Raw genomic sequence first — 13,571 nt, forward strand, 5'->3', positions numbered from 1 at the left:
GTAATTAAAGACTTTATAATCGCCCTGTAAGTTTGTTAACACTTTACAGTGCCTTTTATTCATTATGTCCATGTAATCTATCTCCTCCGTCTTCTGTTGTTGGGCCGTTGTTGTTTCACTCCTTGGGGGGTGTGGTCCTGAGTTTGGTGGTGAAAATTTTCACTATTACCACCATTTTGGTGGTGATTCGAACCTTGTTGGCCTCCAGGGTTGAAATTATTTTTTTGATTCTCTCACTCCTACTTACCCCATTGTTCTTAAATGTAGGTGGATTTTCTATTACTCTGGTTCCTTGGCCTCTTGTTTTCGCTTCCTGAAAGTCAGGGCCACTTCCTTCCCTTTGTGGCTCAGCTATTGGTTTCTATACTTGTGATGGGGGAGGTTTTGGATATGCTGTCCTGTTTCTGTTTGCTACTTTGTCTCTCTGCATTTTCCGGACTTTTGTAGCCTGTAATTTTTCCATAAGTTGATTAATACCATCAAAGGTACTGTTGTAGTCGAACTTGTATTGGTCAAAGTCTGTGTCATTAATTATCTCCTGGTCAATTTTTTGTGTGTCCGTTGTTAGGACATCCAAATTCGCCTGGTAATGTTTGACCATAAGTTCTAATAGTTCTTTTCCATGTTTGTCAAACATACATATTAATTTGTTATGAAAAATTGACCCTTCTTCTAAACCTGTCTGGTACTGCCATACTCTCAGCCCTTTCGGGACTATTTTTTCTCTTATGCACTCTTGGAAGTACGCTACTTCTAGTTGTAGCTTTTTGTACTTCACTAAAACATGATCTAACATTTTCAAATTCGCAGTTATAGTTACTTTACCTCTAGCCGGGTTCTCCTGTTGAGAAGCTAATTCGGTTCTATTGAATGTCATTGGTTCATTTAACCAAATTGCTATATTCAGAGTCCCTATAAGCCTCGAGGTGTTAGATACTGTATTAGTAACTGCTCGGTATATTCCGTTACCAATTTCACTGTTATCTTGCATAGAGTACCTCTGGTTTGTAGATGCAGTGGGATTCATGTCTGCTCTACTGATATTATTTAAATCTGTTCTCGACTGATATATGCTACCATTACCCATTCCATTCAATTGGTTATTGTCCGTTACATTCGTTTGGCTATGGGTTAATGTATCTCCCATCTTGTCCAGTCTAGTGGACAGGTCTTCGATCCGTTGGGAGAGCAAGTTGATAAGTAAAGTCAAGTTGCCAGGTTCGTTATTCTGCGTACTCGTCATCTGGTTACTGTCTGTCTTGTCGGTAGCCATCTGGGACGTAGACACAAAACAAGCTTAGAAAGCACGCAAACTATGAAATGTAAAAATGATGACTGCTACCACAATCCAGGCAGTATACTTCATAGTAACCACAAGTCGCTTAGTTTGTAAAAATGTCAACTGATTTAGTCACTGTAAAATAAAAAAACAAAACAGTCGAATTAGGCGCCTTTCGTCTTTACCAAATCAGAAAGACTTCTTCAGATACATCGACTATGACACTCCCCCCGCTTAGATACCGTATTAGTCTATCACATGACTTAACAATGTAAATACATTTACTTCAGATAAAACCTTCCAACTTTGACATTTTTCTTTCAGTCTTTCTTAATAAACTTTAAACCATTTTCCATTTATAATACAGTACCCAAGTTATTTAATTTATCCTACCTGGTTCTACACAAAAGGTGTTCCTGAAATTAACTACACCTATTTAGATTTTTCAGTTTTAAAATACATAAAATAGAATTCAATTCATTTATTCCTGGATAAAAACAGGCGTTTGTATTTAGCTGCCACAACAATTCTAATTTTTCTAAAAGGAGGTTGTCAGGTCCCCCTCTGCCATCTGAGCAAACTTGGTCAGTTACTCGAAACCTAAATGTATGTTCTGGTTTTTCTAATATACGTTTTGTGAGTGCATTCTCCATTTTCTTATGGTTTATACTGGATAGATGTTCGTACACTCGTTCTTTTAAAGTTCTAATAGTTTTCCCTATATAGAATACAGGGCATTGTTGACACTTTGCCAAGTAGATAACCATCTTGGATAGGCAATTAAATTTATTTTTAGTGTTATATTTCCTATCCTTAATCCAGTAACTTTTACCTGTGTCCATGTGCTTACAGAAATAATACATTTCACACTTGGTCATTCCTGGGTTTCTGATTGTGCACCCAATTTTACTTTCTAGAATTGTTTTAACATTTTTCCCTTTTCTAAAGATCATTTGTGGTGGTTTGGGAAGTTTCTTGGTAATATAAGGATCACTTTCTATTAACGCCTAATTCTTATATAAGATGTTTCTTAAATCATTTGAGTTAACACTGTATGTTGTCACAAAACTGTACATCATAAAGTTACCTATTTCTATGTTATTACTGTTATGGGAAATCATGTTACTGGGATTATTAATATTTTGCTCAGTCCATAAAATAGGTTTATACATCCCCCTACTTCATTTGTTCTTAATTTCATCAGTTAATTCTACTATAAGATTCCGTGGGTACCCTCTGTTAAGAAACATTCCTTCAAGTTTGTCACATTCTTTATGAAAGTCAGCTTCTTAGCTTATCATTCGAGCCACTCTCACAAGTTGGCCCTTAATGACCGATCTTTTTTGGTGAAATGGGTGACAACTTGTAAAATGCAAAAAGCTATTAGAATATGTTTCTTTTCTATGTATAGTACTCGCATATCTATTATTCCCAGTATCTTTCCTTAACTCTATATCTAAGTAATTGATCTTATTGTCTCCAAACTTCAGTGTGAACCCTAAAAAATCCTTAGTGTTACTACAATAATTCAGCAAGTCTTTAGCTGCTTCCTCATCTCCTTTTATGATGACAAAAATGTTATCCAAAAATCTTGTATAAAAGGAGATTTGTCCTCTTATACTAGGGTTATTCCCTAGTGCTAAATAATGCACTGGTTTGTACTATGAACTGCTTCACCACCCTTGCAATCTCACTCTTCCTCCAGAAATATGTTTTTCCCCACATAAACCAAATTCTTTCTGCGGTTATTATGAGTACCATGAGAAGGAATAAGCTTTGCTGGGTAGTTTTGTTTTTCTTTTATGCTGCAAACTTTCCTTCAGTAATTTCAGGGGCCATTGTAAAAGCCTTTGTGTACATGCCCTCCTCAGTCTTCATAGGTCCTGTTTAAAAGCTGTACAGGCTCTTAGCAACTTATGGTGCAGCACATGCACACTTTAGAAAAGGCAATTTCCCTGATTTGTGGTTGTCAGGTAGTGGTTCACTCAGGTGATTCCCAGCCCAGGAATGTTCTTTGTGGAGGCCAAAGGGGAGTACATCATGATGCTATACTCCTTCAGCTAGGTTTGTGGGAGTGTTGGTATACATGTTTCAGGGTTCCTAGAACAGGAAAGCTGTAAATAAACACTTCATCATCAGCATCATCAAAGATATATTGGGCATTATATCTGCACTCCAGGTATACAAGACAGTATTGTGCCTTAGGGTATTGCATTTGGTTATAAACAGTACCACAGTTATGTGGTACATTAAAAAAAGTGCATTTTTTCTTACTGATTGTGCAGGGTAGCCATGATGGCCTGTGAAGTGGCATGCAAATAAAATAATTTGTTCTGAACCCACTATATCCAGTCAGCACAGAATGTTGTAGGGAAGCAGGTCAGCACCCTAACCCCACTGTATAGACCCAAATATCTGCCTGGAACTGAGAAGGTGCTAAGGTATTCCAGCAGTAGGCCACCTACTTAATTGTTCCCATAAAATATGCTTTCCTGTCTTACTCTTACTCCTGGTAAAGTTTTCTTGGGTCATTTGGACCATGCGCTGCTGGCAAAGTGTTCCACCTCAATTTTTTTCCCATTTTCTATATGGGAGTGAAGTGTCACGTCAGCTATCGCCACCTTTCTCTCTTCAGTTCCACTCCTACCTGCTTTGACCATCATGCCTGACTGTCACAGGGCTTCTGTTATGAAATCCGTCCATCTAATTGCTAGACATCTTTGTTTCCTCTTCCCACTTTCTACTTTATCCCAAATGTTCACCAGATCATCATCTGCTTTCCTGCATGTATGCCCAAACCACTGTAATCTCTTCTCTTTGACCTTTTTTTTTGTAATCAGCGATACTTTGACTTCTGTTCTGATGTCAAGATTTCATCAATGCCACACTGTGCATTTTATCACTTATCTCAGGCACTTAAACTCTGTCACCTCTAGCTTTCTCAACTGCTGTGCCTTCACTGCCCAGATTTCTGTACCATGCAATAATACTGGTCACACCACTGTTTTGTTCGCCTGATTCCATACTGACCGTCTAACATCTTGGATTCTACTACCCTGTGTATTAGTTTATCAGTCACCTGCTCCAGAGGCGTGACAAGTGTTTGATGCTTCTGTAGTTCCAACAGTTGCAAATGTCTCCTTTGTTCTTGGACACAGATATTAGAATGGTTATTTTCCAGTCGTCTGAGATGCAGCTTTCTTGCCGTATGGTTGTGAGTGCTCTCAGGAGCTATGTCTCTCCTAATTCATCTAATATTTTGACCATATCTGCCATAACCTCATGTAAGCTTCTTGCTTTCCCTGACTTCATGTTCCACAGTGCTGTTTTTACTTCTTCTAGGGTCGGCTCTTCCTCCTTTTCCATTGTAGGCTGTATATGGGGAAGTACATAATCTGTGAATTTTTCATCATTCAATAGCTGCTGAAAGTACTCCTTCCATCAGTCTTTTAATATACTGTGGACTGATGATCAGGTCGTTGCTAACATCCCTTTTGAATGGTGCCTGATAACTGTTTTCTGTACATTTCTCTTCGCTTTGCAACCTGATGCAAGTTTATTTGTGCCATCTGCTGAGTTACTTTCCAGAATCTAGTAGAATGCCTCTTTTGCCTTGTTCTTTGCTACTATGACTACTGTCTTAGCTTCTCTGTTAGCCAGCCAATGTTCTCTCTCAGTCTGGCATGCCTTTTCTATTTTTCACATTTTTCTGCATTCCTTCTTTCTTTTGATAACATCTTGAACTTGTGCATTCCATGACTAGCTTTTTTCTTAATACCAAATTTCAGTACCTATCTCTGCTATATTTGTTCTGTAGTGTACTAACTTGACTTCAGTTACAACATTAAACTGTGAGAAGAAAACTGGAGTGACTGCAAAGTTTAGGCATATGTAACTATCTTTGTAGCACAAGAGGTAGTTGAAGTGAGCAAGAGAAAACACCATATAAAGAAGGGTTCTAATCCTGTTTACAAATATTTGGTGGCATTTTGGTATAGTGGTTAAGGTGTTCACTTCATAGATATAAGATACAAGGTTTGATTCTGACTTCAGGTTATTGGCTAGGTATAAAATGGTCCTTCAGGACAATTAATCTAGTATTCACCTATGAACTTATAAAATAATTTTACTGAACAGTGCTGAGGGAGAGAAATAATTTACCTTTAATTATTTCATAGAAGATGTGGTGTGAGTACAGGTGACTGGTTGTTGCACAAAAATTAAAAAGATAACAGAGGGAGGTAAAAAACAGAGGAGGAGTGTCAGTGATCTGGCAAAATAAGTGAATGGGAGTGAAGGAAGGGTGTAATAAACAAAATGTGTAGACTTTGGGAAAGAGAGTTAAGGAAACTGAGAGAGTATTGTCCATAAGGATGATTCTAGGTGGATAGAAGATGAAGTGTGGGAAAGGGGCTTGGTATGTGCTTCGCCAGTTATGGGAGGTTGGCCTACTATCCCACATGGGAAACCATTACTGCTTAGATGGTACAAAACCCTGAGTAGAATTAATAAAGAGGGATGTTGGAATGAAGCATAACACTAGAGAAGAAGGGGCAAATAATTTGTATAAGTGGTGGAAGTGCAGAGGAATCAGGCAGATGTGGGCAAGGTAAGAGTAGTAGAAACAGAAATAAAGAAGAATTGGGAGAGAGCGGTTTGTTTTTTTCCTGTTTCGGATGGAATAGTCAACATTCAGAATGGGAGTTACAAGAAAGGGTAGGGGTGCAGTTTATTGCTGTATGAACTAAAAGAGAGAGAGAGAGCGAGCAGAGTGATGGAAGAAAGGTGATGAGTAGTGAAGTTCAGTTGAATACTTAGGAAGAATCCTGAGAAGCCTCTAAGGGAGTAGTTGGGAGGAAAGGTGCAGGAAATCAAATGAAGGAGTAGGAAGTAAAGGGAAGAGCTGCTGTAAATTTCTTTCTTAAGCTACTAAATTAAATCTTTTTCCATTTATTGGCAAGAACCATCCTGCTAAGCCTCATCCTCTAAACAGCTCTGCCATCATACCAGTAAATGTACCTTCTTGAACCCAAAGTCCTTACTTCTCAGCTTACTTATTCATAGGTTCATAGGGCCTAGCCAAGACTTTCACCCATGTTCCCACAAAGTCAGCGCCTGTTTTCCCTGTCTAGCAGCGACACAGGTGGGATCCCACGAGTATATTTTCTGTTTCCTATCAGGTTCCGCTTAAAAGAGGGCTAGTGAGGTACTCTGCTTGATATGATGAGGAAGTTTATTCCACAGATGGGGAAGTTGTTGGGAGACAAATCTATCCCACCAACAAGTTCTGTTAATGTCACAGACCAGGTTGAGACCTTACATGCGGGTTGTGTGAGTGGAGTTTGACTTACAGATATGCAGCAATGCCATTAAGGCTTTGTCTGAGACGGCGTTGTATGCCAAACACAGGTCACCTTTGAGCAGTCTGTACAAGACTGAGTAGAGCGACAGAGCTTTTAGCCTATCTGTATAGGATAGATGTTTGAGTCCCTGGATTTTCCTGGTCAAGAACCTCTGTGGTGTCTCCAACTGCTGCAACTGCTGCATGTGCTTGGCAAGGTACATGCCAAAGGGGGCATTGTACTCGATAATGGGTCTGTTAAGGGAGGAGTACAGGGATGTTATGACCTCGTTGTTCCTGGATGAAATACCCTTACTTATGAGGTGGGCCATGTAGAAAGCCTTCCATACAATGGAGACAACATGCTGGTCAAAAGTCTGGTTGCTATCAACCTGGGTGCCCAAGTCCCTCACGACTGAGTACGTGCTTAGTACATTGTTATTAATGATAATTAGTGGAGACACCATTTTCCCCAAAGGGGGTAATGATGCATTTCTTGGCATTCAGTTTGAGGCCATGCTTCTGGCACCAGTCATTAGTTTGGTTAAGGCCCTCTTGGAGGATGTTCCCATCACTTGGGGAATTTATGACAGTGCCCAGTTTGCAGTCATCTGCAAACCTGGTCAGCCACAGACCACTGATTTTGGCTTGTGCCTCAGAAAAGTATATCCCAAACAGTAGAGGCCCCAAGACCAATCCTTGGGGTACAACACTTGTTACGGGTCTACTACTAGATGTGGATTCCCCTATTTTGACTGAGTGGGTTCTATCATTGAGCCAGTTAGCTACCCATCTGGTAACATATGGGTTGATGCCTAGCTGGGAGAATTTATCTGTTATGACCAAGTGGGGAATAGTGTCGAAGGCTTTGGCTAGGTCAAGGTAGGCGGTGTGCACTATCTTGCCCTCAGCCATATGGTTTTGGTGACTGTTTCAAAGAAGGTGACAAGGTTTAACAGGCATGATTTCCCTTTGACAAAACCAGACTGTGTAGGATCAAGTGTTTGGAAGTTGCCAATGTCCTTGTTTATAAGGTCCATGATAAAGCATTCCATGGCCTTGCAGATCAGGCTAGTTAGGCTGATGGGCCTATAATTGCCTAGGTCGGTGGATGCTCCACCTTTGTGTAGAGGGATGACTGTGGCTGTCCTCCATTCTGCTGGGACGAAGCCTGTGCACAGGCTTTGGTTGAATAGGGTGCCTAGTGGCGCTGAGAGCTCTTGCTTGAGTTCATGTAGGACACACGCAGAGATGTTGGGTCCCATGGAGGCTGTATTTTTTGCCTTTGAGAGGGCATTAATAACCTGCTCCCTGGTGATGAGGGGGGGGGTCAGGTGCTGGGGATGTCCTGGTTTACTGATGGGGGATGGGGGGTGAAGTTTTCAATGAACTTGTCTGCCAGCAGGTTGGCTACATCTATGGCGTTTGTGTATGTGGTGTTCTTGACCACCAATTCAGTGCAGATTTAGGAGTTACCTTTGGGATTGCGGACGTATGCGAAGAAGGCCCTGTGATTGTCCTTAGTGGATGTGGCCAATTTGGAATCGAAGTTCGCCTTAGAGGATTTCACCAGTGACCTTGTTTGCTTGTTCAAACAAAGGAGAGATTGCTTCCAACTTGGCACCTGCTTCTTCTTGGTCCTGGACAGCATTTTTTTTTTCCTTTTATTATAGAGATTTTACTCTCCAGGTATCTAGTGCCTACTCCCATCTTTCAGTCATTGGTTTGTTGACTCTTACTGTTGTAACATCAAATTCTTAAAGTAAAATTAGCAGAAAGAAGGGGATGTTTAGTGGTAGTTACATTGTCATTTACCCTGACAAGGTGTTTTTGGCTGTAGGCCTTACAGTTCCCCAACATGCCGTGACTATGATGCAAGTAGGTATTCAGTAGCACCATGATGGAAGTGCCACTGCCTGTGCAGTGAAATTGTCCCTCTCTTGCCTGCCACCCAACAAGTCTGGCACTTCCTATTTGTTATGGCTTTAATCCCACCACCAGAGCTCATAACGTAGACACACCCCAGCACATCCCCACTCCTTTCTTCCTGAAAGAAGACTGCAGATATTACTTTGTCATTCATCTTTCTTCCTCATCAGCTCCTGTAGTGCCTAGATTGCTAATCAAAGCCAGGTATTTTACACAACATGGCTTTAGGCCCCAGCATAGCACCTTTACTGTTCTATTACATTTTACCAATGTAATAAAGCAACATAGAAATAATGGTCGGCTTGCATCCACCATGTTCTTAGACTTGTCAAAGGCATTTGATACTGTCTTGCATCAGCAACTGCTCATTCATCTGTCCTCAGTAGGACTTTCACAGTACTCTTTGTTGTGGTTTCTTAATTACCTGTCTGGAAGGTAACAAGCTGTTAAATGGCAACCAAACTACTCATCCTTTCAACCAGTTACCGCAGGTGTCCCTCAAGGCTCTATTCTGGGTCCTGTCCTATTTAATATATTTATCAATAGCCTCCACTCACCATGCTAGTTTAGTTCAGTATGCAGATGACTCAACATTAATATGTGCAGCTTCAACAATAAGTAAGCTCCAAGGCATTACCCAAAAGTCCTATTCCTCTGTAGAAACCAGGCTCAAGGAATCAAACCTCCTACTAAACCCCAAGAAAACTAAGTTAATCCTTTTTCCGTCAAAATGTTGCCACAGTCAAAAGCAATTTTATACCATACACTTGGCAAATAATGCTGTCATTGAAACTGTAACTCACAATAAACTTCTAGGCATTATAATAGATGACAATCTCAAATATGACCAGCATATTTGGTTGGGAGGGTGGCCTAATGGTTAAAGTGTTTGCCTTACAAACACAAGGTGCAGGGTTTGAGTCTCTCAAGGGATAATTGGCTAGGCTTAAAATGGCTCGCAAGGGCAGTTAGCTTAGTACTAATCTATGAACCTATGAATCTATATAATGCACACCATTAAATCTACACACCAGAAACTAGGCTCCCTTTACAGAATCAATGGAATCCTTAGATTCTGCAAGAAAAACTCTAGCCACCACATTCTTATTTCCAATTCTCTTGTACGCCACTCCTATCCTAACAAACTTAAACAATACTCAAAAAAAAAGAAACTTGCCTCCTGCTACAGTAAAATAGCTACATTTGCCACCAATCTCCCTCATAAGACCCACCATTGTAATAGCTTAAAGCAATTAAACTAGCTTGAACTGCACAACTACCTAACATATTCACAACTAACTACAGCACGCAGACTCTATCACCCAGAAAAATGCCCTGTAGTAGAAAACTTATTACTGCCCTACTGTTAGGCAGGAGACTTCAGTTCTAGTAACAAATTTTTACTACTCACAAGTAAGTCAAATAATGTTGCAGAAGACTCACTGTATTCTCATTGTGTTGCTAACCTCTGGAATAGTATCCCCACACCAATAAAACTCTCTGACAAACTCAGTAGTTTTAAACCAGTGCTTAATCAACATCTTAACCAGTCGTGGTCATTCACATGCTCATCACCAGGTTAAGACTTTGTGATTACCGTAAAATACTCCCCCAATACACTCCTTAAGCAGAAAACTCTCAGCCTCACTGAAATGATAAAACATTTTTATACATGACTGCTGCCTGTACAATCCACTAAGTTGCATGTAGGTTTTCTCTTTAGTAACTTCTACCTCTGTAAAATCTTAGAATGTATAAATGTAGCTACTGTATGTGTATAAATGTAAATCATAGGAGGTTACTAGGCTATTGACCTGGAGGTCATTTCAAGCTTAGCTGTTTCATCCCAATGTAATACCATAGATAACCCTAATCAATACACAGGGGTGTATTTATTAATGACTGCCTATGTTCAGGAGGGTTGTGGGTGCTATCCCTGGTAAGAATTTACAGTGCCCCATCCAGTCGTCCAGGTTCCATTTGAACAGTGTCATAGAGGTGCTCTGCTTCACATGAATTGGCAGCCTATTCCAAAGATGCGGCAGTCACTGGGAGACAAATCTGTCCCTCCAGCACGTTCTGTTCAAGTTACAGGCCATATTTAGGTCCCTGGAACGGGTAGCTCTCGCCCAGGTTGGTTTTTGGATGTGCAGTAAGTTCATTAGGTTTGGGTTGGAGACTGCTGTGTAAGACGGGCACAAGTCTCCCCTAAAAAGTCTATACGATACTAGGTATAGTGAGAAAGAATTTAGTCGGTCTGTGTAAGCCATGTGCTTGAGTCCCTTGATCATCTTAGTTAGAAACCTCTGAGATCTCTCCCAATTTCTGCAGGCACTTTGTACAGTATATGCCGAAAGGGGCATTATACTCTATATAACTACTGTTTGTTTAACTAGAACTAAGAATAATGCATTTTAAACAAATAGAGTATTTTCTCCCTGGGCCTCCGTTAAACATGGGTATTACCCAGTCAGACTTTCCAAGTAAATAAAGACAAATAACACCCCCATCACCGAGTTGATGAATTTCCAAAATTCTATGGAAAGCAGTTCACAACAGAACCAGGTTGAATCTGTTGGCCCATCTCTATTGACGGCATTCTTGGCTCTCTATTTTCAAGGAAATGAGCAGCAAAAGCCCAGTGATCTTACCTTTATCCTGCAGTCTGCTATCATAGCAGTGGAGATCTGACACAATTGAGTCTAAAGTGCCTATGCCTTGCAGTGTGGAAGGTAGAACCTTGATTCCACAGTGAAATTCCTTTCTGTCAGAGATTTTGCAGGTCCTGAAGGATGCTGGAAAACTGAATATTAGAAAATCTAACCTAGGTAAATGTATTTGATTCTCTGTCTGGTGTAAATGAAAGCCATCCAACGTAGAGAAACCATACCTCAGTAGGTCTGTCTTAGTCTGCTTTTTGAGATGGGGCTTTATTTTTCATAAATTATGGTGCATCTTCCCCTTGTGCTCACTTTGAGCTGCCATGCTGTCAGTGAGATAATTTCTGAAGGGCACTTTTCTTTTGGGACCACTTAGCACAGCGGTGGCTTCACCATTGCACCAGAATTTTGTTTCAGAAAAACTGAGTCTGGCTTCCTTTGAATGGGTAACCTCTGCTCCTACTGGCTGCATTATGGAGAGGACTGCCTGGTGACCATTACCTCAGCCAGGAGATTCTCAGAGATGCATATATGCTCTATACATAAACTCCCACAATGACCAGGTGGCTCTGAGGACCATTCCCTCCATTATGCCTAAAATAGTCTTGGAAGTAACAAGTAACTCTTAGCCATGCCATTCACTTGGCTGTTTACTTTCCAAACCTTCAAAAGAAGGGTAAAATATTTCCCCCCTCCTGGCTAGCTAACAGGTAGCTAAATTACTACTTGGATGGGCCCAGAACTTCAGGTCAGCATCATTTATTTCCTTCAAGATAGGTAAAACCGTTTGAATGAAAATCGTATTTAAGTGACTATAAAGCTCTATCATCTTCTGCTATGATCACCATGGACAGAAAAGTACTGCAAGGGCAAATTACAGTTCATTGTACAAGGGCAGCAGCCGTTATGGCACCCTTTTTCTGGAATGTTTCTGCTCACAGCATTTTTGAGGCAGTTGTATGAATCTGTGTTCACACTTTTTTGGTACTACCAGCTGGACATGTGTTGCAGGCTTTGCCAAAACTGTCCTGTAGGGCCTTTATGCTCCGCTACTGTTTTGACACTCTTCCTATATATGATGACTCATACTGTAGTAGTGATCTTACTTGAGCATCTACGGTTATGCTGAGTTGACTTGCACAGCTGTACTGTGTTCATCATGAGGATTATTACTGCTGTATAGGCTGCCCCCCTCCCCAAAATTAAAAATGTTGGTTATACCTAATGGCAAAAGAGTATCCCAATCCTGGTGTAGGGAGGCACCTTCCCTTCCCTCCCTTATTCTCAGGCTACTCCCAAGGTTAGAAAATACAACTCTTGCAGCACAGTTATTGGTGGTTCTCCTTAACATAAAACATAAAAAAATATACAGAGGATTATGCCAGGCACCTTCTCTGTTTTGCACTGTACGATCTACTGACTGCAATATATAGAGGATTGCCTGGTAAAGTCAGGCCCAGTGATCAGATAGTACCTTTTCAGCATACTCCCTTATGTAATCAATCATACTGCAGCAATGAACTTACTTGAACATCTTTTGTTACGATGAGCATGCTCAAGCGACTCTAAAATTCTTATTGTGCACTTCTGTACTTAATCCTGTATTATGTTTTTTTTTTTTTTTTTTTTACTTACAGACATGCATGGGGAAAGATGTGACCATCCATGTTTCTGCCAGCAATCCAGCTGTGCTGTTGTATCAGAAGTTTGGATTTCAGATTGAAGAATATATATTGGACTTCTATGACAAATATTTTCCTTTGGACAGCAAAGAATGCAAGCATGCATTTTTCTTACGGATGAGAAGATAATGACTTAAGCCAATAAACAGTGTATCTGAATATGTAGTCAGGATGCATTAAGGGCACTACAGGCCACTGTTTTCGAAGATTTTCCAAGTACATTCTTGATTTTTTTTTTCTTGAAGCTCCAGTAATGACATTATTCATAAATGTCAGATGTATTTACATTTTGTAGCAAACTGATGCAAGACCTTGATCATCATTGCCTGATTCCACAGTTTAATTTGAAAGTGAATCATTCTGTAATAATAAAAGAAAAAATCTGCCAATCTTAATTATGTTGGTAAAATATTTTGTACTATTTGGTTTATTATGGTTTTCATAATGTTTTCTAAACAGTTAAGTTAAAACAAATTGCAACTTCTTTCAGGACCCAAAGATAGGTGGTCAGTCTTTAGAATGATTTCTCGCAAGAGTAGCAAAGAGAGTTGTGTGAGCAAACTTCTCCATAGCAGGCCTCAGAATTCACCCTGATGCTGTTGGAGTCCATGCAGTCATTATCGATTAATGTTCCCTCTTTTAGTGTTTGTGTCTCTTAACTGTTGAAAACAAAGCTCATC

At 40.2% G+C, this 13,571-nt stretch overlaps 1 protein-coding gene across 2 annotated transcripts in view; it reads left to right on the top strand.

The window, feature by feature from the left end:
- KAT14 (lysine acetyltransferase 14) overlaps window positions 1-13,286 on the top strand; it is a gene marked incomplete in the record, with an annotated part of 1,940,697 nt that extends 1,927,411 nt beyond the window's left edge. For both annotated transcript variants that reach the window (XM_044056925.1, XM_044056915.1), the window contains 1 exon segment: window positions 12,847-13,286. In XM_044056925.1, coding sequence (XP_043912860.1) covers window positions 12,847-13,020 — 174 coding nt within the window.
- Between the last annotated feature and the right edge of the window lie 285 nt (window positions 13,287-13,571).

This window comes from Protopterus annectens, chromosome 1.part2 (assembly GCF_019279795.1).
Source record: "Protopterus annectens isolate FY-2018-M chromosome 1.part2, PAN1.0, whole genome shotgun sequence".
NCBI lineage: Eukaryota > Metazoa > Chordata > Ceratodontiformes > Protopteridae > Protopterus > Protopterus annectens.